Below are 22,726 nucleotides of genomic sequence, written 5' to 3'. Positions count from 1 at the left end.
AAAGCTAAACACCAGCAAGTAGCATGCCTTGGCTGTGAAGGAGGCCAACCACATCCTGGACCCATTCACCAAAAATGTTGCCAGCAGGTCACAGGGGAGTCATTCTGAGAGCCCATGAATGGAATGCCCCATCTATTTTTTTGGCTGCTCAGTACAAGACACTGCAATAAGCACAAGTCCAGAGACTCTAAGAGAATTTTAGGGGGCTGAGGCATGCACTGAATGAGCACAGGCTGACAGAACTGGGCTTGCTAAGCTTGAAGAAGAGGTGACTAAGATAGACCTTTTTGCTGTCTTCAGGTGTTCAAGAAGAGGGCACTGAGCAGTTGGTGCCTGTCACTTATCAGAGGTATGTAGCAAAAGGATGACAGGCAGCAGACAAGTCATAAAGGAGGAAATTCCAATTAGACAATTTTTTTTTTTTTTTTTTTTTATTATGAAGGTAATAAAACACTGGAATAGGTTGCCCAGAAATGCTGTGGAATCGCCATTCCCATTGCTACTACTTTAGTTTAAGTCAAAGATCTGTAAATAAACACTTTTACAGAAAAAGCAAATTTGGGATCTTTTTCTTGTTACTATAGCAGTTGAAGTACAGGATTTTCATTCACAGAACAAAGATCACATTCCTCAGTACCACAGGACAGCTCAGAATCAATGCAGCTACAAAACTAATGTGGTTATCATTCTCTCCTAGTATAGCAAGATGGATTTGTCATGTGAAAGGAAAAACCCATAAGTCAGGCAATCTTATTCACTTACAATGAATGAAAATGGAGTAATCACTGATAGAGTTAATGCAGATAAGAGGAAATCAAACTTCAGAAAAGCTTTACATCATTTCATTGCTTGAAATTTTTAGTGATAAGTAAAATGACTTTGTCTCTTATTTTGGGCCTGTGTTTTTTTTGTATACAATCACACATACATATACTACCTAAAGCTCAGACAAAACAGCTTGGTTTATATAATTTTTGAAAACTCCCTCTATATCCTAAACCACATTTCAAACCACTGTCTCTATGGACATACTTTTATGATAAGTATGACTTTTAGGATAAAATGGAACTGCTATTTGTCAGCTGGAGTTAATGATACTTTGAAAATGTTAGACCACATCATCTCTTGGAACTGTACAAAGGGCTTCTATGTCTTGTGGCAACTGTTGCCAAGTAGTAGGGAAAACAGAGATGCTTTCTAGCAGGCTTTATCATTTCATAAATGCTTCCTCAATCATTACAACATTTTTCTTGATGGTCAATCAACTTCTCCTACAATTGTTAAGTCTACATCTCTTTCTTGCTTGAGAGAAAATGTCTGCTGGTCTGTATCCCTCAGAAACCCCTCAGAGACAAAGAGACAGAAAATCTATGTGATGCTGTATCTACTTTCCAATTGCTCAGTGCTGCATGAGGGGAGACTCTCCACAGGTTCTGTTCTGTAATAGCAGCCACTTCCAACTAGGTCACATCACAACCAGCAATTAAAGTGACCTAAAAAATGGTCATGGCAGAAGGACAGTTCTTGGTAATGACAGCACATTATTTACCCAACCCTCAGCATTCCCTTCCATCAAAACACTCCTGGTACTCTATTTCCAGTTGCATTATCTACCTGAATTTTCCTTCCCCCAGACCCACACAAGTCTGTCCTCTCCAATTAATTTTGTTCCTAGCAGGTATCCCATTCTGGTGGCAAACCTCCTTCAGTTTTGCTTGCATACCAATCCTGCCTTCCCAATCACACCTTGTTTCACCTCAGCCCTGCCTCCTGTAGTCCATCCCAAGCTTCCTGGTCCTTCTGTCCCCTTGTGACACCAGCTGTGATTTCTGCATCCCACCTGCCCAGTCTGGATGTTGCTATATTGCACCAACAATGACACAACACTCTCAGGAGTTTTCTTCCAATCCTCACCTTCTCTTTATGATCATGTTGAACAACACCTTCAGATTCCCCTTTCAACCTGAATCCTGCAATTCTGAGAGCACCATGAAATGCTGTTATCAGCTGACCTTTTAGTAACAGAACTCCCTCAGAAGCCATGTAAAACAGCTGCAGAAGGATCTTTCCTTAAAGCTGAGTAGCAAGTCAAAAGTAAATAACAAGAACCCCCAACAAAAATGAACCTGATTTAGTTTTACACAGTCTTGGTAGGTTTACTGGTGCTTCAATGACACAGCAATTTCATTGTAGATAAGAAAGCAAGATCAGCTCAATAATATAAGATGAATTTAGGATGATAATAAAATTAACAGATTTGGGCAAACCAGCATGTAAAGTAAGAGGGTGGGAAATAAAGAAATCCTGTCCTGTTACTCCTTATGGAAGCTTTCCTTTGAAAAATCCATGCAGTTCATGTTTCTGTCAGGCGAGGTAATATGCCTGTAAATTTAATCTGACAGAAGAAGCAGCACAGCATCAGCAGAAAATGACAAAATCAGATTGTAAGAGAAGGACAGCCAAAAGCGTTCACAGCTCTCAGAATCCACCGAGGGAAACAAATTCACACAACTGTAATAAACCTAGACTCAGACACTCACTGGAGGTTTGTGGTGCTAATACCTTTAGTTTCCACTTCAAAATCTCATTCAAAACTGCTTAAATCTTGTATTGGCTGCCTGATGGAAGGTGCCTTTGCCTAAATCCAACCCTTCAAAAAACCAGGGATAGACTGCATATAGACTGCATTTATTGTTTCCAAGGGCAACACTTCAAGTGCTACCAAGTTTTATTTTCTGGTTCAGTTACACAAATTTGAACTCCTTTTTCTACACAGGCCTTTCTTCTCATTATCACAATCTCAAAGCAACAAAGCCCAAAAATGCAGGTTTTAAATAAAAATGAAATACTTTTACACTTCTGGAAGCTGTAAGTAATTGCATTTGAAACATAGAGGTAATTGTGGATCCTTATTGCAACATGCTGCATAACAAAAGGGTAAAAAAAGCCTATTTTCAGTTTGAAAGGAAGCTTACTATAAAACAAATATTTTCTTCATATTTTCTAGTGAAATAAAGCCAGTAACAAATAAAAATGATCACTTAAGGTGTTGTGCCAAAATCATGCTATTAAAGGTTAGGTGATCTTACCTTAAAAGACACTTAAAATAGCTTTTAAGTCTAATTGTAATTACAGAAGGTGTATTTGTGAAAGCCTGCAGCAGCTCTGCCCACCTGGAGAAGCAGAGCTGAAATAGCCATTAGTAGCACAAGAATTTCCCCACAGCTATATCCATAGGCAACTATCAAAAATACAAAAGCAATGGGGGAATATTTAAGACAGAAATGTCACTTTATTTGCTTGATTTTATTAACTTTATGGATCCTTCCTTATACTTATGGGCTCTCTGAAATTCAGTATTGTTGCAACACTCTTCATTCACTTATATCTAAAGCTATGAAATGCTGTATCAGTCTTTAACAAACACCAACATTCTTCATTTAAAAAAACAAACACGCCAACAAAACCCAAGAGGATACTTCTGCTAGTTGAGAAGGAAATAATGCAAATTCTCTTAATAAAGTAACACTGTAACAGCTAAAAGCATAAAGTTATTCAGACTTTCTGCTTCCTCAATGAGCTCAAACAAAAGCTGATGGGAATGTTCAGAACTCACAAAAAGCTATTTTGGCACCACAGGCACAGCTCCCCAGTGCTGTGGATTTCTCTGCAGCAGCAGCAGTGGGTCCGTGATGACCCCATTCCCTTCACAGGGCAAGAGCTGCTCTGCCAGGTGAGGCATAAAAATAAGGTCCTGACTTGGTGTAATTATCTAATGAAAGTTTCCATACTAGGAATTAATTAAACGGGGGCATCTTCTCTGTAACTGGCTGGAAAATACTTCTTTTAGAGCAACAGGTGTTTGATTCTGCCAAATTAAATGGTGATTACCAGGGAGATGTGATTGAAAAGACATTATGTTAGGGGAGATATAATTGCTACTGTACCTTATTAACCTGTGGGAAATAGCAGGACTGCCTGATCCTCTTCAATATTTTGGTGGCTTGTCTAGCCAATCAACTGAGCAAAGAATGAAACTGATGGCTCTAAACAGTTTATGTCAGTTTATCAAGACAGCAATAAGTAATGGCTATCAATAATATCTTATTGAACTTTAGCACAGACATTTGTGGTAACAAAATCACAGAAACAAAATCCCACAAACTGGCTCCAAATGGTTGCCTTCTCAGGATAAAATCTAGTGTTAAATTTTAACTTTAATTAAAGTAGCATGGGGGTGGAAGTAAAGGAATTTGCAAAGTTAAACCTTATGAGAAATGTTACTGCAGTTAGTGAATTCTGCATGAATTAAATAAAGAAAGAGGAAAAAGCCTTTTGTAAGTTTTGACAGTATTTTTTCTTTGCTCTAGCAGGGGAATCAACAATATATGTTTGGAATATTATCAGCATTCGAGAGAGACTGGAGGATGAAATCTAGAATTTTATTTAGAGATCTGACAGAATCATATTCACAAATATATAGCTACAGAAGTCAGGCAAATTTTGGTGATTAAGGCAACACAAACAGCAAAAATATTCCACACACAAAATATTCCACACACCTTCTTTATCATATTACCATTTCTGCTTATCTAAAGACAAGACAGTGAAATCATAGAGTCACTTAAAGCATTGAAAATCTAACACTGATAAAAGATTCATTGATTAAATGTACACAAGGAGGATTTTTTTTATTTTCCTAAATGACACTAGAATTCAATGCAATTATATTGGTATAGACTCTCCTTTCTCCTGAAATAAGCCTTTTCCTTGTGTTAAATTTGTTTTTGTGGCTCAGATTATGCCCTCTGACTGAAGGTAAATCAAAAATAATTCTTCACAATTATAATATGTACATAGGAAGTCAGAAAGGAAAATATGTAGCTCTACTAATGATAGTAGGTAGCTTCCCTCTAGCTCTCCCCAAGCTAAGCCACTGGCAGAAACTGGGCCTATAAAAAGGTAAAGCTCAGTACCTTCCAAATAAATACATAGCAAAAGAAGTAGTAAAGAGTTATAGTTGTGCAAAGTGATTATGACAGTAAGTCAGTCCAAGAGAAAAAAAGTCATTTGGTAAAAACCTAGGCTCTTACATGCAGGAAAAATGCAACCCTCAAAATCACAGTAAATGGTAGTTAATTATTTCATACACAGTATGTGTAATATCAGAATTCCAAATGCAACAATGCTGAAGAACACTATCCCATTCCTATGTGGACAAACACTGCAGAAAATCTCAACGCAGTTTCATAAACTTCCCCAGAGAGCCACACTGCAGACAAGCATGTGCCTGCTAAGAACCTAATGTGCTGGGGTTTATCTGGGGGCAGGAGGGGAGCTGTTTAGAATTGGAATGAAAGCAGCAGGTTTAGTTTTAGTGCAGAGAAAGAGTATTTTAATAACAGCAACAGATGAAACCGTAATAGTCTGATCCTATCCTCAGGAAGGAACCTTCAGCAAGTAATAAATTACTAACAAAAAGACTAAAATTGTTTAACTATTAGGGCTGGAGTTAAGAAGCGGTCTCAGAACACAACTGAAAATTTCAACTTTTGAGCACGAGGAAAGTGTTCCAGTGCAAAGCTACTGAGAGCTTTAATAAATGTGGGCTGAAAAGAGCACATATTTCAAGTTATTTGTGCCTGGGGAGGGATGCAGCCAGACTCCAGCACAAAGCACAGGGCACTGGTTCCCAAAGGGGGGAGAGGGGCTGAAAAACCCACATATTTCAGTTGTGCCTGGGAAGGGATGCAGCCAGACTCCAGCACAAAGCACAGGGCATTGGTTGCCAAAGAGGGAGAGTTACCATGCTGCAGCACTGAAGGCACATGCCCAGGAATATGTGGAGCATGGGTAATCAAGCCTTGCTGGATCATTCTGGCTCCATCAGAGCAACCTGCTGCTCCCAGGAAAGCAGCATGCTGGAAGGCATCACACAAATGCATTTAAGCAGCCCTGGATGAGTAAGAGGAACTTAGGAGTGCTGCCTCAGCACTCTCTCCTCTAGCAGGGGCAGCAGTGGTGCCACCAGTCAGGGTGAGAAGAAAACTGTGGCAGCCTTTGGGAAGGAATAAAAAGGAAAAGGCAACTACCATGCAATAACAGCGTCAAAGGGGCTGGAGAAGAGGAAGTGAGGCAAACGAGGTGCTCAGCACTACATTAGCTCAAGTGATTTCTGCTGTTTATCAGAAAAGGTGAAGCTCAGAGAAAGGAGCAAGTGTGGGCAGGTAGGCAGACAGCCAGGGGAGGCTGTGAGCTCAGCAGGGCTGTGAACACTTGTTTCTCACACAGTTCATTTCCCCCATTTGTCTGGTTCATACTGAGGCCACGCACACACCTGTGCCAGGCCGGACCAAGGTGCCAGAAGGGCAGGACTGAATGCCTGGGATTGCAGGGCTTGCATATGCTCAGCAGTGCCCCCAGATAAATCCACAGAAAATCACATGCTCAGCACCAATAATTTGCTGGAAGAAGCATGCCTGAATCTTTAAAAGTGTCACAGATCCTTGAATGCGAAGGTTTAATAACTGCTTGGAAAGCCCTCATGAAAAGGTTTGGCATGACCATCTCAACATTTGTTATTAAAGGAGACCTTCAAAATGTCATGCTGCAGGGATTTTGCCTTAAATCGGCCTGAGTATTATCTACACAAAATGTCATATCAAAAGCAAGATGTGGTTTCTGTTTTTTAACAGAACAGTATCCAGGTAGGTAAAGACAAAAAAGTTACATCCTAATTATATACTTCATGAAATTATGACATTTTGAAAGCTAGAAAATTACTTTTTTTCATAAACAAAGTTACAGCAAAATCATTCAGACTCAATTTTGCAGTTGTCATGAACTACTGGATTACTGACTGTAAGAAAAAGAAGCATAGTTTAAGTAATCAATGTTTTTAAGCTGTGACATTTTTGCTAAAACATCTTTAAGTTTTTAGAGAATTCACAGTGTTTCTCTTCTTAACATAGTCTTGTTTCATTGGAAAATTTTTAGTCTGCTATCAAGTGATCCCGTAAAGCAGGGCAGAACTAATGGCTTTATTAAATATATTTACTTCAGGCTAAATGGAAGGAGCAATTATATTCCACTTATGCAGGAAAACAGCTGGAACCCACTGAAGGTAGCTCAGAGTGTAACAGAAAATATAAAAAGGCCTGATCAGAAGCCTGACAGCTTCACTGACTCAAAACACAATGTTAGGGAACTGCCTGTCCAGCTGTGTGAGAAAGGGGCACAGGGACCTGGGAGGGAGGTGGTAAAAAGCAGTGACAAACAGAAACACACAGCCAAAAGATCTGACAGTCAGCTTCAAGAGATTTGAAGAGGAAAAAAAAAAAGGTAAAAAAGCAGGGCATCTTTTTTTAAGTATTATGGTTAGAGACAGGAAAAGCATCTGTAAAGGAAAAGTCAAGAAGTGAGACTCCAACAGTTTCACACTTCTAAGCCTTGCCGACAAGTTTGGACTTTGTGTAAGCAGGAGAATTGCCAAAGAATTGAAGATGATGGTAAAAAGAAGCCCCCAGCACATGAGGAGGAATCTGCTTAAGGGTGCCTGGAAACTGTGAATTGAGAACTATTTAATCAACAAAAAGAAACTAATACTCATCTTTTAATTATTTAAGCAAAAGCTGACTTATCTTTCCTACTTACTTTTTTTTTTTTTTTTTTTTTTTTTTTTTTTTTTTTTTTTTTTTTTTCCTCTCTACTCTGGGTCATGTCCAGACCAAGGACAGCATTTTTCCTTGTCCACCACGAGCCCATGTGTCTTCCTTGCTGTTACAGAATCTGTAGGTCAGCCAGAGCTTTGCAGTGCAACTGCTTAGAGCCATTTTCCTACCACAAGCATCACAAAAAACCCACAGAATTCTAAACTCTAAAGCTGTATTTCATCACAGCCCCAAATGAAACAAGGTGGCTTTAGACAAGGAGGAAATGAGAGAGAGACAGATTATAACCAGAGTATGTTCAGATGTTTCCTCTCCTAATAGATGCTTGCAGAGCAAGCTGTAGGTCCTTATTCTTGGTGATGCAATTTTTGATGACCTTCTGAGATACAATAAAACTCTCCTAAGTCCCAAAAACTATCCTTTTTGACAACATGGCCTCTCCTAACTCCACTCAAGAGACTTCACTCTCCGTACATTTAATTCTATGAATTCCCAGCTTGCTGTCTCTCAATTCTCTTCTATCCTCACTTCACACAATGAATCTTTTACCTAGACTTGCCTATGTGCTCTTGGAAGGACTCTACTGCTCACTCTATCCCACCGGCTCCATCTGGCCTGGAGCGAGAAGAAGGGAAGAAAAAACAGCAGACCTCATCCTCTCTGTTCAGCTCCTGTCCTTTCAAAAATGCTGTGTCAGGAATATTGCAAACAATTAAGACAGCATCCACTACCGTCACCTTGGTTCTTCCAGCGCATCCTGTTCTCTGGAAGTAAATATATCACGCTCCTGCTTCTGTACAGGGAAGGTGGTGACTGTCTCCAGAATGGCTACATCAGTCTGAGGTGATGAAGTAAAAAGAATTTGCTCTTGCAGAGCGTTCAGGCAGGAGGGTTAAGCAAAGCTTTTCCATGGAAGTATGTACTGAGCTTATCTGCATGCCTCATAAAGCTCATGTATTTGCTGTAAACTGTCGGTACCAACAGATTAGTAACAAACATGTGCATGTTTGTCTGATGGGAAAAGGTGGCAACTGAATCCTTGGTCTTGTCCATCTGTTGCTCGTGTTTGTGTAACTACATATTAGAGCATGCTTGCTTAGGTTTCAACTGCTTGTCACACATAGGAGTGTATATATATATATATACATCTATATATATATATATGAATGTGTTTGTGTGTATATTTATGCACACGAGGGCTGTGTGCTGCGTGGTGGTTTAGTTTGCAATGCCGCTCCCTTCGGCTGGGTGCAGGGGTGGATGAGGGTGCCAGCAAACACGGGCTGGCTGTGCTAGGCGATGCGAGCCTGGCCCGGGGGGCTGGGGCCGGGCAGAGCCCCTCACGGACCCCCGACCCCCTCACGGACCCCTGAACCCCTCCTGGACCCCCGAGCCCCTCACGGATCCCCCGCTGACACACGGGCTGGACGCTCGGTCCCGCTCTCTGCAGGGACACCAGAGCACCCACAAACTCAGAGCTGCTCGGGATCATCCCGCCCGACCCCTGCCCAGGCAGGGCCACCGGGAGCAGGTGGCACAGGAACGGCTCCAGGTGGGCTTGGAATGTCTCCGGAGAGACCCCACGGCCACCCTGGGCTGCTGTTCAGTGCCCTGCCATCCTCAGTGTGAAGTTCCACATGCTGCGGTGGAACTCCTCGGGCTTTAGTTTGTACCCGCCGCTCCGCGTCCTGTCGCTGGGCACAGGAAGTCTGGCACTTTCTCCTTGGCACCTGCCTTGGCGACATTTACAGATCCCTCTTAGATTTCTCTTTCCTACAGAGACCTAAAGCTGGACTAAACAGGCGCAGATCCCGCATGTCCCCTCCTCTAAGGGATGGAGGCTCCCCATCCGCAGCAGGAGCACCACAGCACTGCCAGGAGGACGGGGAGGAGCTGGAGCCACGAGCCGGTGTCGTGTGTGGGACGGCGCGTCCCTGCGCTGCTGCGGGCACACCGAGCGCCCCCGCGTCTCCATCCCTGCCGTCCCCGCCCGCCCCTCGCCACCGCCCGCCATCCCGAGCGGCCGCCGCTCGGCGCTCGATTGAGGCGGCTGCTCCCGGGGCGGCGCGGCTCGGCGGTGGATTGGTGGGGGCTGCGCGGCGGGCGCAAGATGGCGGCGGCGCTGGGCCGGGGGCTGGACATCAGCCTGGCGGCGCTGCGGCAGCACGACCCCTACATCAGCGGCATCGTGGACGTGGCCAGCCAGGTGGCGCTCTACACCTTCGGCCACCGCGCCAGCCAGTGGGTACGTGCGTGCCCGCCCCGCCCGCCGCGGCACGCCCCGCCCGCCGCCGAGGTGTGAGGGTGGGGGAGCGGGAGGGGCCTGCCGCTGTCTCCTCCCGGTGTCCCCGGTGTGCCCCCGGCAGCTGGCCCGGGCACGCCGAGGAGCCCCGGGGTGCGCGGGGATGCAGCTCTGGGAGGCTGCAGGATGGAGGAGTTCCGCCACGTGCGGTGGTGGAGGCTGGAGTTTAACCTAGAGCTGTGTTGGAAAAGGGTTTAGCCTGGGGCTGTGGTTTAATCTAGGGTTTAGCCCGAGGCCGTGGAAGATCGGGGTTAACCCAGGGCTGTGGAGGCTGGAGTTTAACCCAGGGCTGGTTTTTCTCCCAAGGCCATGGAAGGCTGTGGTTTAACTCAGGGCTGTTTCTTGTCCTAAGGCCATGGAAGACTGGGGTGTAACCCATGGCTGGGGTTTAACTCCTCTGCCTTTCCAACACCTATAATGAGACCCAAACATGTGCAAATGAATGGTGGAGTTACCAGTGCTAAAAGCATTGTTGTAAGATGTGCAAATGTAATTATCTTGGTGAAACTGGAGGTAATAGAACATTTAGGCTGTTGGCAAGTGGTTCTTGGTTTGCTGTAAGGGTGAGACTTTGGGCCTGTGTTTGAAGAACCTGCCCAATCTGCCTTTTGTGTTGTTTTCCCCCCCGTTTCTGTGCCAAACAACACCCTGGAGGGCAGGTGCCCTTTGAAAGCTCCTGTCTCTGCCTCTTGAGTGTGTGTTGTGCTCAGGTGTAACCTATAATTAACCCAGTGCAATGTTTAGTGCCATGGTGGTGTGCCTTCAGCCTTTCCATATCTTACCTCAAACCCTGGATCAGCTGTGTGGTGACCAGTGCTAGCTCCAGCCTCTCACCACCAACCCGTGAAATTTGGTTTAGTAATTTTTTCCTGTTTTGGGTGAGAGAGGTGTAACTGATGGTACTGATAAAACAGAAAAGGGGGCTCACTGATGGTAACCAAAACGCTGCCCTGTTTTCAACTTTCTTAATGTTCCTTTTCTTCAGGAGAAGACAGATGTGGAGGGAACGCTGTTTGTTTACACGAGGTGAGCACATTTTGACATATACAGGTGAAATCTGTGGATATGGAAAAGCTGCCTGGGATGGAGCATGGCTGAATGAAATAAAATGCTCCTCTTTGTTCAAGGGTGAAAAGAAACTGAAACTGCCAGAAGCAAATGTGGGAAAGAAAACCCTCTGAAGGAGACAAGACCTTGTATTTTGATAACACTTCCAAATGTGATTTAAATGTCAGTATGGGTAAACTGCAGAAATCTTCTGTGATGCTTTCAATAGGATTTTCAATTTAAATTTGTCTGAACAAAAAAAAAAAGTGAAATAATTATATTGCTTAAAGGAAGGGAATGTCAGAGATTTTGAAATACTGTGTCCCCTAATTAGGGAACTTTCATACTACTTGTGTCTGTTTTTCATGCATATTTCATCCAACATTTTGGATGGTTTTCATGTTTTTTTTTTTTTTAGCAGGAGCTCTGGTGGTGGCTTTCAGAGCATCATTTTTTGCACCATTTGTTCTAGTACGTGTTTGTTCTGTTGTGAAGCCCTGTGCTAGGGGCTCCTTGTTGGTGCCCCAGGATTTCTCTGTGACTGCTGTTAAAATCAGGAAGTTACACAGTCGGCAGCTCTTGCAGTAGCTGCCGAGGTGTAACACCAAAGCAGAAAGTTACTTTTTCAGCTTTCATATCAAAGAGGAGCTGGTAGGAGAGCTGAGAAAGCAAGAGATGGTTCTGAGAAGTGTGTGAGGTGACAGAGAGGCCCAAGAGCCTGTGAGCTCTGTGGGAAGTGGGAATGCTGTTTCAGTCTCTGCAGCTCTCTTGTACCAGCAATGGTGGCAGTGGTCATCAGTAGTTTTTCTAAGCTGCTCTCGGGTAAGTGGAGACCAGATGCTGTAAAATTACCACCACAAGAGGAAAGCAGCAGCCCTTTGTTGTGCTGGCACTAGGTGGATGTGGTGACTTGTGTGCTGAAAACAGAAGCAGTGTTTCCTGGTATGTTGGTTTCAAAGCTCAAGAATTGACAACATGAAACCTGGTCCTTCTGGTATTCTGGTATTTATCTTTCACTGTTGTTTTTGTTGCCTGAGGAGGTTTCCATTTAGGGCACAAGTTGCTGCCTGGCTGCACTTTAGCAGCAGTATGGAACAGGTTGTGAACAACTATGAGTAACAGCATGCATTGCCCTCATCATCAGTTTTAACTTTAATTTTCTGTAACTTCAAACACATTTATGAAGTCCTGTGGAAAGCACATTGCCAGCAGACAGTTTGGAGACCAGTGGTGCCGCCTTTGTTTCTTCTCATTACCTTAGTCACAATGTAAAATGATGGTTACCATTTTACTTGGGCTGACTTGCTGCCCAGCTCATCTTTGTGAATTAGAGGAAGTCAAAAAGTCAAACTTCCAACTGGATGAACACCATTGGAAGTGGACTGTTTGTTTGTTTGAAGTGAAATATTGATCCTTGCAAACAAGGCTTCTTGTCAAGGATTTCCTTTTGATTATTTTTTTGGTTAACTCCAATCCTGTAACACAGGTTCCTGTATTTTGGTTTAATAAAAAAATCCACACACCAGCAATTAAGTGGAGGTGGCACTTTTCCCAAATGTTTAGCCATCATCTTTTCCTTTCTTAACAAACTTGGTTTGAAAGGAGTGTCCCCTGTCAGGATCATGACAGGTTTAACAGTTTTATCTAAGTGACTTGAAGTGTAATCTCCATGAATGAGCATAATGGCTTAGAGTCGTAGCATGGTTTAGGTTCATCATTTATCAGGGATTATTCAGGGATGGGGGAGGATTCACAGCTGCTCTGGGGTAACCTGTTTCAGTTTCTCACGTGGTGACTTTTACCCTTAAATTTTAGGTGGTATAGATAATTCTCTCTTTGACAGTTAGTATCTGCAGTTGTTCACCTGAGTGCTGAGAACTTGCCTTGCTCTGACTTATTATAATTGCTGCTTTCTAGTCCAGTGAGGAGCTGTAGGGTGGATGGTGGCATTGGATCATGTGATGCTGATGGTCTGTTTATTTCTCATACATAATTAAAAGGATTAGCAAAACTGCAAGAGTCAATTGTTATTTCCTTGGCAACAAAATTAGATTTTTGTAGCATCTCTTAGAAATAAATAAATAATTAATTTGGAGCACTGCACAACAAAGAAATCCTTGTGATTTCCTTTTTCCTCGACTTGATGGGATTTCTACTTGTTCCTTTTCAGATCAGCTTCTCCAAGGCACGGTTTCACAATTATGAACAGACTGAGCATGGAAAATCGAACAGAACCCATTACTAAAGACCTCGATTTCCAGCTCCAGGACCCTTTTCTGCTCTACAGAAATGCCAGATGTAAGTATGTTGGGTTAAGTACTTGAGCCAGGTTGTCTTCAGTCTGTTCTTGGTTAAGGTAGTCCAAGAGCTCAGACTGCAGCATTCAAGGGATGAAATTGAAGGAATGAATTATGCTTTTTTGATGTGCTGGAAGACAAGAATTTCTCAGTGTTGCCTAAAATGCCACTCTACTAAAGAGAGTATTAGGATGTGCTTAGGAGTAATCTCCTCGTTTAACTGACAAATTGTGGATGTTTGTGGTTGCCTGTAGGTGATGGGCTGAGACAGACAGAGAAAGTGTGTGTGTGTTTTTTCTGAATACGCCCCAGTCGCTGCTAGGAAGTCTCAGTGTAATATTTGTAGTCATTATTTTTTGCATAAAAACAGACAAATGCAGCCAATCCAGAGCCTGTGTTCTGCTCCAGCTCCAGAACACTGTTCTTAAATCATGTTGGAAGGCAGGTTGCTTCTCAACTTTTAGGCGTAACTCTTGACAACATAATGCTGAGTCTAAGTTAAACCCCGCTGAAAGACAAAGTTATTACTTTCGGCTTTCTGTTGATATTGTGTGATTATCTTTGCACAAGAATTAGCAAGTGTCAGGCAAGCTCAGAAATGAATGGAAGACGTGAGGAAGCTTATTTGTACATGCAGATCTGCACACAGACTGTTAGGATGTGCAGGGAACAGTTGTAAATCTCATTTGTAGATGTGCTTGGAAGCAAAGCTGTAGTGCCTGATCTGGGCTTTGTCCTTCATGCATAAAAGCAGATTTCAGAAATGGTTTATGTGAACTGTGGTGCTCAAGTGTTCCCTCTGGATGAAGTAGAGGCAAAAGCAATCCGTGACTTGCAAAGTAGCCCAATTTGATAATCTACTAGACCTTCTTATTTCATAAGCTATTTTGGAGATGAGAAATACATCAGGAGGAAATCCTGTTGTTCACACAATGTGGTAGAAGCAATAGAGGAAGAACATTCTAAATAGCCTAAATTAAATTGCTGGTTTTGAGACCATTTTCTGGGTTGACAAGGAATTGGAATTCAGAAATAAACTGAAAAGACTTGCAGACATCTCCGGGCTAACCTAGACTGGGCCAGACATTAAGATTTTTAAGTACTGTAACATCTCCTTTTTCCATCTGATTTTGAAGGCTTTTTCTTATCTAGCTATACTCTTTGTTTAATCACATTTTGAAACTTCATTAGGAGTTTATGTATGTATCTACCAATATCTACCTTTTTAAACCTGACCTATTCATTTTTCTTTTTTGTTGATACAAGTGTAATTGGAAGTTGTCATAATTCTGTGGAAGTAATTAGAAGTTGTCATAATTCTGTGGTGACAGAAAATAAATTTTTAGCCTGATTACTGCACATAAATTGTAACTGTTGTTTTTTTTTTTACTATGAGAAAAATCAGGAGTTGGGTGATGTAAGCTCTTTTTTCACTAAGAGACGTGAAAATTTTAGATTTGCAGGGTATCAAATATAAGTAGCAGCCTGTGCTTCTGAGCAGGATGCCTGGGTCTGTGGATCTGATTTTTACCAGAGTTAGCTGTTTGATCTAACCATGGGCAAATCTGTACCTCTCAATTGAATTGAGAGTTTGGTTGTTTGAGACCAGATTCATGTTTGTTTTTACTAAAAAAACCCTATTAATTCTGTCAGAATCAAGTGAGTTCTGGTATAAGGTTATGTTACCCCTAGCTGTTTATCTTCCTAAATATTCCTACAAAGGTTAATTATTATTTCTTTAAGAAAACTGAATGTTTTGGTACTCCAAAGCAAAAGCTATTGTTTTCTTAGATTTTCATGACGATATCTGTTTCCAGAGCAAATTGGAAGACAATTTTTACCAATTCATTTGAGTTGTCAGGTTTTCTTTAGGTCCCTGCAGTTCTTGTGGTGATTTCTTCACTGAGTTGCCCATACATCTTGCCTGTTCTTCCTTATTTTGTATTTCAAAGCCTTTGCAACATGAAATAAAGGGATCTCCTGGATAATAAGTATGGGTTTTCACAAGAGTCTCATCCAAACACAGTTCTGAATATCCTCTTGAATTTTTCTATATGAATATTTTCTTGCTCTTGTGCTTCATTGTACAGCTTGCCTTTATAGTTTTTTGCAAAACTAAGGCTTGAGGTTTATTGTTAAATGAAGTTTACAAAACTGGGGCATTTAAGCCCTTATGTTGTATTATTTTTATCTCCTGCTTTCATGTACTAACAAGGAGTACTCAGTAATAGCTGCTTACTCTGCAGAACAGTGAATAGTTTGGCAGTAATACTTAACAGTATCTGGAAATAAATTATCTTTTTCTACCATGTTGTTTGACTTGGTGACTTCTTAGGCTGCTTTTCATACATGTCTTCTTATTAGATCTAACAAAACTAACAATTTCCTCTGTGTTTCTAATTGGTGGCCCTGCCCATTGTTTTGTTTCTTCTAATATTCAAAATTCATTTTGTACAGATGAGTATCTGTGGCTGGTTGTATCACACAGTCTAAAATAAATCTTTTTGGCAGCAAAAGGTGGTACATGTGTGGTGGACAAGCCCAACAACCTTTTGTGATGCAATAGCTATCTTTTTGCAAAGCTTGCTTTGTAATCCAGTATATGATCACAATAGAAAAAAATTCCAGAACTGCACACAATAAATGTAGGTTTTAGAAATGCTTAAAATAAAATGGGTGTATTTCATCTTTTTACTTTTTTTTGCCATAATTTTTTATTGTTTCATATGATCCTGGTCATCTTAAGATGAATTTTTGTCTAAACACCATGTTGGAGGCACAATCTAATTCCAGGACTTTTCAGGCTGGATTTGGGATCCATGCCAGTTAATGTTTGCTCTGATTCACTATTTCACAGCAAAGTGCTTTTTTTTTGGGAAATCTGTTAGGGTAGAGCTGGGTTTATTCATTTCAAAGCCAGGAGGGAAGCTCGAATTACAGTTTTTAATGCCAGCAGAAATCTTTGTCCACCAAGGAACAGAAGGTGTATGGCTCAAACAGGCAATTTTCAATGTGACCTTTAAACTTCTCTAGTTAAGTGCAATTTTAGATGCTTGCTTTCTGAGAGCAAGACAGTAGTTCTGGTTTTGTTTAGATGATCTAACAGTTTCTAAATTTTCATGTATTTGACTAATCTTAATGACATAATTACTACTGGTTTTCATTAGTTTTTGGTGATAGTTCTTGGGAAAACAAATATTCAGAGCTTGCTGCTTAAGCCTTGATGCTGATTGATACGAGATAGTTCAGAAGAAATACATAGCAGTAAATTATTGATTAAATTATCTTAATTGTCTCCCTTTAGCAGCTGTATAATAATTACAGCTATTCCCCACTCTCTACTGTGCCAAGTGTTTTTGTCTGGGTCAGGGAATTATTTCTTGATTTCACTCATTTACCTTTTCATCACTGAATTCTGCTTTTGATGCTTATAGGAAAAAGGGAGTTTGGGGAATATTAAGTTGCTTATCTTAGAACTGGCTTCACCTTGAGCATTTTAGCTGCCAAGAACACAAGATCCTGCCTTAAAATAGTATGCTAATTGTGACAATGATCTGATACAGGTTAATTGGGTGCTTTTCTGCTATATTGAATGGAGAAAAATTGTGTGACATGTCAACCAGTATTTCTCTCTGAGAGTTTCTGTACCTATTTGGACATAGAAGTTACTTTTCAGTTCTGTGCCACGCTGTTGCAAGGGCTTTGCCATGTCATTTCCTAAACCTGAAATGGAATAAAGCCTTCCCAGTGAAAGGTGTCTGCTGAATTTGGGCCTTTGCAGAGGTTCAGCAAGTGGTACCAAAGCAGAGCAGACATGCCTGCTTTTGGCAAAGCTGTCCAGACACATGTGGTCTGTACATAACCTTACACTTGTTTCAGTTTTTCACTTTAACCTGCCTCCATATGTCTTATCAGAACCTTGAACATTTTGTATTATTTTCCCAGATTTCTACACTGCAGAGACATCTGGTAAACGGGATGTGAGGGAAAGGGAAGCTAGCCAGCTTTCTAAAGAAATTTTGTGGGTTTTATCTGTGGTTTGTGAGTTGTTTTTTGTTGTTTTTTTTTTTCCCCATAGTTCATAATTATGTATTAAAATTTTGCCAAATATGTGCTTGGGGGCAAGTGCTTGTAAAATGTTTAGGAAAAGGTAACAGTGTATATTTTCTTCAAATTATTATTTTTCATTCTTAGATTGTTTCAGCATCCATGAGTGCTCTCAAATAGAGCAACTCACTTTTTTTGAGACTGAATTGTGGCTCATTTTAGTTCACCCTTCTAAGGAAATAAATCCTGATAAAAATACAAATGGATTGTAAGTGTCCCACCTCTGCAGTGACCCTGCAAGTAGCATTTCTGTTGTAAAAAACATTTTAGCTTGAAGACTTTACAAGTTTACTTCTGAAGGGAAAAGGTAGGAAGCAACAAGAAGAGAATGAGAGTGATATGTAAAAAAGAATTTATGATGAAAAACAATCCTCTTTTGGCTACCATAGTGTATTTTCCCCCTTGAAATGTGTTCATAGTCTACACTACATTATTGTGTAATACAGTATTTTAAACCTCTTCTTACTTCTGATTTTTTTTTTTTTTTTAAATTTGAGAATGAAACTAGCATTTTCTGGTTAAATTTCTTTGTGTATATATTTAGACTTGGCCTTCTGCATATTGACCAATAAACTACTCCTTGCTCAATTGAGACAGGCAAAATAGGTATTCCAGCCTTTGTCTTTATAATGTAACAGAGCTTCTGTTTCTTTGTGGTTTGGGTAAAAATACCAGTTTAGAAAGGTGAACTTCATTTATCTGTCCTGCCAACATACAGCATCAGGTCCAATATCAAAACCCCAAAATGATGAATGCAGAAAATAGAAATGTGTATTCAGTTGATTATTCCCCAAATGCTCATTCATCTTTCTGAATTTTGAAACAAATACCTGTAAATGTGTTTAACTTAGTCCAGTTAGTATTATTTTTTGTCTAAATGTCTCTAAATCAGTGGTCTACTGATTCTGAAACATTACATGGCTTTCTCTTGCTGCATCATTACACAAAATGCAATGTTTTGTCACTACTGAATAACTTAAAGCCAGTTTTTTTGAACTTAAGTTTGTTTGCAGATCTCTTATTCTGGCCTGCTACAACTTGTGTGTTTTGTTTAAGAAAATATTTCTGCTGTTTAAAACCCTTTGAAAAGTACTAGTCAATTTGAAACAAAAGTGCAAATTCAAACTGTAGAAATGCTAGGTAATTTTGGCAGAAAGGCCTTGTAGGAGTGGCGGTGGGTAGGATGGTTGGGATGGACAGAGACGAGATCTCTGCAGCCAGGGCTTGGAACCTGAGGTTTATTGCAGGCCCGAAAGAGAGACCCCAAAGAGCAGGAGGGCAAGAGGAGACTAAGAGAGGGAATTTCCCATTACAGTACAATAAATCTTCTGTGGCAGGCACATTCTTCTCTCTGTCAGGACATTTTCATAGAGGACCACAGAGAAAATAAAGAGAAAACAACTTCTATTTTTGCTCCTTGTTTTTCCCATGTGGAATGTGTTTGGAGAATTGTTTACCTGGGGTGATTCCTTGATTGGATTCTGGTGAGGATTGTTTGAGCCTGATGGCCACTCCAATCCATATGTGTCTGGACTCTTGAGAGAGGGTCACAAGTTGTGAGTGAGTTACATATGGTAGTTAGAACAAGTAGGGATGTAGTTTTAGTATCTCCTTTAAATAGTATATTAATGCATTATAGCATAGTTATAATAAAGAAATCATTCATCCTTCTGAACTGGAGTCAGACATCATAATTTCTTCCCACTAGGTTCACCTGCATTTACAATAATCTTCTGTGCTGAATATTCTAATTTTCACTAACCAATCTAGTACAAGATACAAATCCTATAGTGTTTACCTGCAGCCTATAAGAATCATGACATCAGCATACTGTGTTACATTTTAAACCCTAAAAAGTACTCTTTGGACCACTTCTGCCAAGCTGGTAGGGTTTGCTCTGACCCTTGGAGCTGTTTGTGAGCAGAGGGTATTATTGTTTCATCAAAAGGGGATTACCTTCAGCCAGCCATGCCATTGTTTTCCAGTTGTTTAGTAACCAAGGCTCGGTATCTCAAAGCTTGATTTCATTTCAATCTCGCTTACAGTTTCAATATTCTCAAAATCTTGTGCCAGGCAATCATATTTATATGGCTTTCCTGTTTCATCTTCCCCAAGAGGCCTTGCCCTTCTTAGGGATGTATTCTTCTCAGCCTGGCTTTTTGCTAAACAGTTTTGGGTAAAGCTGTTTTTTAAAAGTCTGCCTGAACTGACTAGTGCCATTTTTCAGAATACAAATGTTTGTGATTTACCTGAGGTTCTGTCCTTGGAGACATTTTTGTCTCAGAGATACAAAAAAATCTTTCCACTTTTCCATTCCAGTTTCTTTCCTCTGATCAGCTTTTTAAAAATTCATTGTGTATCCAGCAAGGCAGAACAACAGCAGAGGTCATGATTATCTTCCCTGGATGTTCCTGGCCTTAAAGTGAAACCTCAGTTTTTCTGGGGGTGTTGGAATACTAACACTCTTGAGCATAGACATTATTTTTATTTTTTAAATTTCCAAAGGAAACATACATGCTGAAAATAACTACTATTTTTAAGAACTAATTCTTAACCCAGAAAATGAAGGATGCAGCACAAACTTTGTCATGTTGCATACATTTTTTTTTAAACCTGTTTAAGTTTCTGTCCAACTTAACTGTTTTATAGTTTGTAATCTGCAAATTTTCTTGAGAGAAGCAAGCAAGCTTCTTACTGCTCTATTTATTGGATTCATAGGGATGATAATTTTTTTTTCAAACAAGATGGCCTCTGGGACTCAGTTTATTGACTTCCTTGTACCTACACTCGGAAATTACCTGTTCATAAACCAGTTTATAAAAGCATAGATAAAGGCATTACTAATTTTCTACTACATTTCCCATATAATTCCTGCCTTTGTGGTCTATACTTCAACTAACCAATGATTTTAATGTGCTTAGAAAATGGTAAAAATTACTTCATAATGTAGAGGAAAATAATAAACTGCTCCTTGGAAATAGTATAGATACCAATTTACATTTCTATCACTAAAACCATAAAATATGTGCATTTATATGTTAGGATTTTGTGCTTTCTGTCTCATTTTAGTTTTCAAGGTACCTGAAAATCTTTAATGTCTGCTTGCTGTGATATAAAAATATTATTATAACTTGATAGCATAAGTTAATAGTGCAGTCAGTGATAGGTGGACATGCAGCAGTGCTGTCTCAAGGAAAGTGGGTTTTTACATCAGTAATTATGGTTTAGCAGTCAGGTTATTTGGTTTGCCTGCTCTAGAGTGTCCAAACTACAGGGGTTTGAAACCTGTAGCTAAATTCTGCTTAATTCCATAGAAGGAGGAGTGAATTTTTAACCTAGGGAAGGGAACACGAAAATGAATTAAAAATAAATCAACTGGAAAAGTGCCATAGAATATAGTTTTTTATGGAAACTTGTAGTTGATCATGATTTCTTCTTTCCCCAAGTGTCTCTCATACTGAATCTGCCACTGTTCTGAGCAGAACTCTGGACTAAGTGAACTGCAGAGGCCCCAGCCAAACTAAACTATTATTCTGACTCTAGGAGTAGCAACTATTAATTAATTCAGCTTTAGGGTGTTCGGAGTTTTTTTCTGTGTATTGTGGAGAATAAATGTTCTATGATTTAGGCTTTTACAATTCATAACTTAAAAAAAATATTAACTACAAAATTCCATTTTGCTTGTTGTTTTTAAAGCAAAATTGTTTGTACTAATAAGTACTTCTAAATTTAGTTTTTCCAGGGCTGCCTTATTATTCATATTTTCCTTTAAACGAAATACAATTTATGTTTTTTAGTGGAATTTGTGGACACCACTTCTGAAGGCTTTCAGGTTTAGTTTCTGATGTGAAACACCATCTCCCTGGTCATGGCCCCAGTGCAGCAGATAGTTTCTATTCAGACCTTCTAAACAGGACGTGTTAGTTGTGTCTTCCTCACCCTTCTTACCCTGAGGATTTTGTGAAAATTGTGGAAGCCTTTGGCTAAGCAAAGCAAGCAGGTTTTTGTTTGTCAAGTGGCTTTTTGCAGCTGTAACTGTGATGACTGCAGCCCTCCTTTTGCTCTAATGATGTTTTTCTGTTGTGTGTTGAAGGTGCTTAAAAAAAAGTAAGGAAGAGAAGTGCAGCAATGCTAATGTAGGTTTTCAGTTTCAGCCCAGTCTGGAAGTCAGAGTATGCCATGTGAGAAGAAGCAGGCTAAGGAGCTAAGACAAAAATGCTGTGTAGTTTTTGGATGGCTGCTAATTATGTTGTGCATGGTACAGCTATATCTCAGCTTGGGCAAACAAATCAGTAGGAAAAGGGTATGGAATAGAGTTAGAACCATGTGTCAAACATCCCACGTTTGGGGATTTGTTTCTGTATGGGATGGCAGGAGAGTAATGCTGCATATATCTGCTAGACACAGTCTTTGTTTCCCATTTATGGATGTCAGCATATAAGCAACAAATTAGCTTGTCTGGAGGTTTTACTGTGGGGAGTGTAGTGCCAGTGCTGGGCATTCCTGACGTCTTTTCAAGATAAGATAGGCATATGATGCAGTAATGCTCAAGAGTTGGTCTTGCAGCAGATAATTATTATTTTCAGAGGGGTTATTTTCACATGACTACCTGTATGCCCTCTGCTTCACACATGCCTCCTTGTACAGCATAAAATGGTAGGTGTTTCAGGAGCAGGAGAAATATGTACATGAGTGCCTACATATTTCTCCTGCAAACGAGGATATTCCAGAGCTGGTTGCTTTTCACAAAGCCCTTGTGTAACTGCCTTTGCAGCTTAATCCCTTCACATACGCACACATGTATTTAGTATTTTCAGCTTTCCTATGTTTTAAACTTCTTAACCTCTTTGTCTACAATAAAAAAAAAACATTTCCTTTTTTGCTTATACTTTCATTCCTTTTTTCAATCGTGTCATAGTGGAAGCGAGAAAGCAATGTTCATTAGAAGCTCAGAAGACAGTGTATATTACCAAGAGAAGCCGTCCATCTACTTAACTCCCCAGATTTGAGAATTACTAGAATTATCTAAATCCTCTGGTGGTGTGATCACACATTCAGGGCTTCCCAGTGCATTATCACCAAATACTGCTGTGAGGCATTAGGGTAGTCTCCTACATTACACAGATTGCTCTAGTTAAACAGGAAGGCAACACTTACAGTAGCTCTGAGTACAGTTTCTGTGCACACGAGTGGGTGATGCTGTCTTACCTCCAGGTTTGATGTAGAAGCAGTTCAGCTGAGTTTCATGCACCAGCTTCCCCTTGTACTTGGCGTCAGGTTCCCCCGGTTGGTGGCTGGGCAGG

At 40.6% G+C, this 22,726-nt stretch overlaps 1 protein-coding gene across 2 annotated transcripts in view; it reads left to right on the top strand.

The window, feature by feature from the left end:
• The first annotated feature begins 9,746 nt into the window (after window positions 1-9,746).
• DCP1B (decapping mRNA 1B) overlaps window positions 9,747-22,726 on the top strand; it is a 40,540-nt gene continuing 27,560 nt past the window's right edge. For both annotated transcript variants that reach the window (XM_021535031.2, XM_021535032.2), the window contains exons 1-3: window positions 9,747-9,915; window positions 10,958-10,998; window positions 13,190-13,317. In XM_021535031.2, coding sequence (XP_021390706.2) covers window positions 9,781-9,915; window positions 10,958-10,998; window positions 13,190-13,317 — 304 coding nt within the window. In that variant the 5' untranslated portion in view covers window positions 9,747-9,780. The remainder of the gene's footprint in view (window positions 9,916-10,957; window positions 10,999-13,189; window positions 13,318-22,726) is intronic.

This window comes from Lonchura striata, chromosome 5 (genome assembly GCF_046129695.1).
Source record: "Lonchura striata isolate bLonStr1 chromosome 5, bLonStr1.mat, whole genome shotgun sequence".
Classification (NCBI taxonomy): Eukaryota; Metazoa; Chordata; class Aves; order Passeriformes; family Estrildidae; genus Lonchura; species Lonchura striata.
The sequence above is the reverse complement of the archived record's forward strand: the minus strand, read 5'-3'. Positions and strand labels throughout refer to the sequence as shown.